This window comes from Triticum aestivum, chromosome 6B (genome assembly GCF_018294505.1).
Source record: "Triticum aestivum cultivar Chinese Spring chromosome 6B, IWGSC CS RefSeq v2.1, whole genome shotgun sequence".
In the NCBI taxonomy this organism is placed as follows: Eukaryota; Viridiplantae; Streptophyta; class Magnoliopsida; order Poales; family Poaceae; genus Triticum; species Triticum aestivum.
In genome coordinates this window covers 37,715,866-37,719,948 of record NC_057810.1, presented here as the reverse complement: position 1 = coordinate 37,719,948, position 4,083 = coordinate 37,715,866, and the positions used below count along the sequence as shown (strand labels likewise).

The 4,083-nt window shown below is 46.3% G+C and overlaps 1 protein-coding gene across 2 annotated transcripts; it reads left to right on the top strand.

The window, feature by feature from the left end:
- The first annotated feature begins 238 nt into the window (after positions 1-238).
- Positions 239-3,807, top strand: LOC123135595 (uncharacterized). 2 transcript variants are annotated; one of them, XM_044554729.1, is made up of 2 exons: positions 239-1,655; positions 3,260-3,807. In XM_044554729.1, the coding sequence occupies exons 1-2, from the start codon at positions 254-256 to the stop codon at positions 3,376-3,378; spliced, it is 1,521 nt and encodes a 506-aa protein (XP_044410664.1). In that variant the 5' UTR covers positions 239-253; the 3' UTR covers positions 3,379-3,807. The 2 variants fall into 2 exon arrangements, with proteins under 2 accessions (XP_044410664.1, XP_044410665.1); XM_044554730.1 differs by lacking the exon at positions 3,260-3,807 and adding an exon at positions 2,498-3,235.
- The last annotated feature ends 276 nt before the right edge of the window (positions 3,808-4,083 follow it).

The window sequence follows — 4,083 nt, the reverse complement described above, 5'->3', positions numbered from 1 at the left end:
TCATAAACGGGCCTCCTTTTTTTTTGTAATTATAGATCAAATTGTCACATAAGGCCACAAAACATCACATATTTGCATTCACTACGAGCACAAGATTAAGCTAAACACGTGCATGTACTCAAGAAAAGAGTAGTAAATGTCACCCAATAGATTGTGGCCGCTCGATGCGTAAGCAACGGACAGGATGGAATCTTGTGTGATGTTGGACACCACAGCTTCTCCGTTGGTATATCTGCGTCAAAGGCCCTTGGAGATGTCTCAATTGCAGCAACAGCGCCTCCTTTCTCCTTCCCCAAATCCTCTCACTCCTCACTCCGGGCCGTCCGCCCGTAGATTCCAGATCGGCGGCGGGATGGCCGGCGGCGCGGCGGACGGGCGACAGATCCGCGTGGATTCGGCCGTCCTCGAGCACCAGCCCGAGTCCCCTCCTCGTCCGCTGCCGCGGCCGCATGGCGCCCGGGAAGTTTCCTCGCCGCCGCTCCCAGAGGAGCTCCTGTTGGACATCTTCCGCCGCATTCCCGACCCGGCCGACCTCGTCCTCACCTCCGCCGCCTGCGTCACATTCCGCCGCCTCATCACCGACCGCTCCTTCCTCCGGCAGTACCGCAAGCTCCACGCCCCGCCCCTCCTCGGCTTCCTCCAGTACGGAGACAATGTCTTCCACCCTGCGGTCCCGCCTCACCCCTCCGCGCCGGCAGCTCGGGTCGTCGCCCTCGCCGGCGACTTCTCCTTCTCATTCGTCCCCGCCCCTGACCCCGCTCACCGCTGGGTCGTCCGGGACAGCCGAGACGGCCGCGTCCTTCTTGAAGCAAGCCCCCGGGAAGGTTATAGTGCCCGTGGAGTCGTCTTCACAGAGTTGGCGGTGTGCGACCCGTTGCACCGGCAGTATCTCCTGCTTCCCCCAATCCCCGGTGACCTAGCAGCTGCCGTGGAGGACCCGCTCATGCGAATACGGCCGCATTTCAGCGAGACATTCCTCGCTCCGCAAGGCGACGGCAATGAGGCATCAACTGCTGAAGAGACGTCATTCAGAGTGATCTGGATGGTCCAGTGCGAAGCTAGGGTCGTGGGCTTTGTCTTCTCTTCCAGCACCAGGCAATGGCGAGCCATTCCATCCCAGAGTTGGGCCAATTTGTTAGCTGGCTTCGTGTCATCGACTGGGTTGGCACTCTTCTACGGGCGCCAATGTACGTGTGACTACTTTTACTGGCTGCCAAACTGTCAGTACGATTTGAAAATGTTGGTGCTCGACACCCTGAGGATGGAGTTCTCCGTTGATGAACCCCCAACTGAAGCCAAAAATGCGTTATTTCTTGGTATAACCATGATGGAGACAGGAGAAGGCCGTCCTAGAATGCTTGCTGGTACCTATGACATGACTTGCGGCAATCATACCCTTTGGAGGAAAAATGGTGGGAGCACCAGCCAGTGGCAGAAGGAGAAGATGGTCTCACTCTCACCGGGCCCTCGGGATGTGCTGAGATGTTCAATTGGGAATTATTTGGTCCTGGATCACTTTGGAAGCTCGTCGCTTGAGAAAGGCTTATACACAGTGGACATCGAAACATTACAGCTTAAGAGAGTGTGTGCTTCAGTGCTTGGCAGCACATATTGCAACTACCCACCATCGTTGTCGGTACCGAAAGTATCAAGTGGTAAACTTTCTTTTGCTTCATACTTATTACTTGCACTTCATTATTTTCACACAGCTTCGTCTGATTCTTGATAGTAAGTTATTGTGATCTCTTTTTTGTTTGCACATTTTATAGTTGTTATTTCTTCTGTGCTTGTGGCAAAGATGCTCATGAACATGATTGTGATTTATTTGTTAGTCTGTTCTAAATGCTACTTTATGGTAATCATACAAGTAAGAGAGGATCTTGAACACTATGAATACCATTTTGGGGGTACTGTGGTTTCGTACAGAATACTAGATCACAACAATTATTTTGGATAAATAGTTTTTTTGGTCAAGCTAATGGAGAAGGAATACAAGCTTAAAATTATGTTCATCCTTGGATTATTTCACCTTGGAAACATTTTTTCCTGTTAGGAGTTGGTTTGTCTCTTTTCATAGGCATAATGAGACAGGGAAGTCACATTTTCTTCATCTTCACACCTATACATTTCATAGTTGTTACTTCTTCTGTGCTTGTGGCAAAGATGCTCACGAACATGATTGTGATTTATTTGTTAGTCTGTTCTAAATGCTACTTTATGGTAATCAGACAAGAAAGGATATGGAACACTATGAATACCATTTTGGGGGTACTGTGGTTTCGTACAGAACACTAGATCACAACAATTATTTTGGATAAATAGTTTTTTTGGTCAAGCTAATGGAGAAGGAATACAAGTTTGAAATTGTGTTCATCCTTGGATTACTTTACCTTGCAAACATTCTTTCCTGGTAGGACTTGGTTTGTCTCTTTTCATAGATATGATTAGACAGAGAAGTCACATTTTCTTCATCTTTACACCTATACATTTATCTCAGGATGTTGACTTCAGATAAGATACAAGGAGCTATAGCTGCTATGGTTGCAACAAAAAACCGAAGCAATTGTTACCAATAATGCTGTAATGCATCTCCTGTGTATATTGTGAGGATAATTGAAGGGTTGAGCTTGATTGATTTCTCAAGGGAGTACTATCCCACCCAACAATGGTGCTGCCATTCAAATAGCTACTAGCTTGTGGTCAGAAACTGTTTGATTCGAAATAAGCTTCTCAAGATAAATTAGAGGCAGGGCAACCATGAAGCTACTAGCTTTATGAAGTCTTCCAACACTTACTTCTATGATTCATTTATAAATGAACACATCTATGTGCAAATTGCAATGAAAACAAACAAAACTGAGTGTTTGACGTCAATCTTACTAACTGTGCTATTGGGAAAAAGAATTCTGAAGGTTGATTTTCCATTCATCGTGTGCTTTGTTTGTTTTAAGCTCTTGTATTTTATCATAGCTATTCTACTAGCTTCTTCAGTTCTACATATGTTTCCTCTTGGGCGATTTGCCAGGTGTTACCCAGTACTCCCCCCATTCCTAAATATAAGTCTTTTTTAGAGATTTCAATATGGACTACATACGGAGCAAATGAGTGAATCTACACTCTAAAATACGTCTATATACATCCGTATGCAGTCCATATATAAATCTCTAAAAAGACTTATATTTAGGACAGGAGGGAGTATAAAGAGCCGTTGTTTGTTCCTTGTTGCTAACAAATTTCTGAATATCTGCATTTTGGACAGGTATTGAGGAGGAAGTGCTGGAACAAGGCGTGGAGGCCCTACGAGCTAAAGGGTCCGTAGATGGCCATCAAAATGGAGGTCAAGCTGATGTGTTGGGGGTTGGAGATGGTGCCGATTAAGGCTGTGCTGCAACTTGACCTGGAGTTTATCTGACAATTATGGTGTATCTGCTGGCTGCTGCACAAGTTGGCAAGAGCATCATAAATGTTTAGTTTCTGTGCAATCAGTTAGCAAGTTAGCTAGGACTCTGTATTAAGTCAAAGTGACTGTGATCTACCTATCTTGTTGTAGCCTGCAAGTTCAAGTGTGTGGAATGACACTAATCAGGTATTTGGAATTGAGAAAAGCCAAGACGTGTCATTGGAGATCAGGCATTTGAGATTGGTCAATCAATTTCTTCTTGCACATGCATATGAGAGGTATGAAATCCGAGTTGATGTGTGTACAATGGAAGTGAATCGCATGGTTATGTACTGCTATGTTCTGCTAATTTTGCCACATCAGATTGTTGTTTATTTGAATGTCATTCCAGTATTCATTCATTTTAATCTGAGCCAAGCTGGACGATAGCAGTGGTGTGTGTTTTTGTAATGTGCGTCCTTTCTTGAAAGAGTTACTAGTTTATCTGTCTTGTTTTAGAGAACTCAGGCCGTGTTTTGCGTTGTGACAGAGAACTCTGGGATCCGGCCGTCCTCGAGCACCAGCCCGAGTCCCCTCCTCGTCCGCTGCCGCGGCCGCATGGCGCCCGGGAAGTTTCCTCGCTGCCGATCCCTGAGGAGCTCCTGCTGGACATCTTCTGCCGCATTCCCGACCTGGCCGACCTC

Bases quoted from the DNA above. Each gene is read 5' to 3' on its own strand.
- LOC123135595 (XM_044554729.1), top strand. From the start codon at position 254: ATGTCTCAATTGCAGCAACAGCGCCTCCTTTCTCCTTCCCCAAATCCT. The intron at 1,656-3,259 runs GTAAACTTTCTT...CATTTTGGACAG, and splicing joins GGTACCGAAAGTATCAAGTG to GTATTGAGGAGGAAGTGCTG.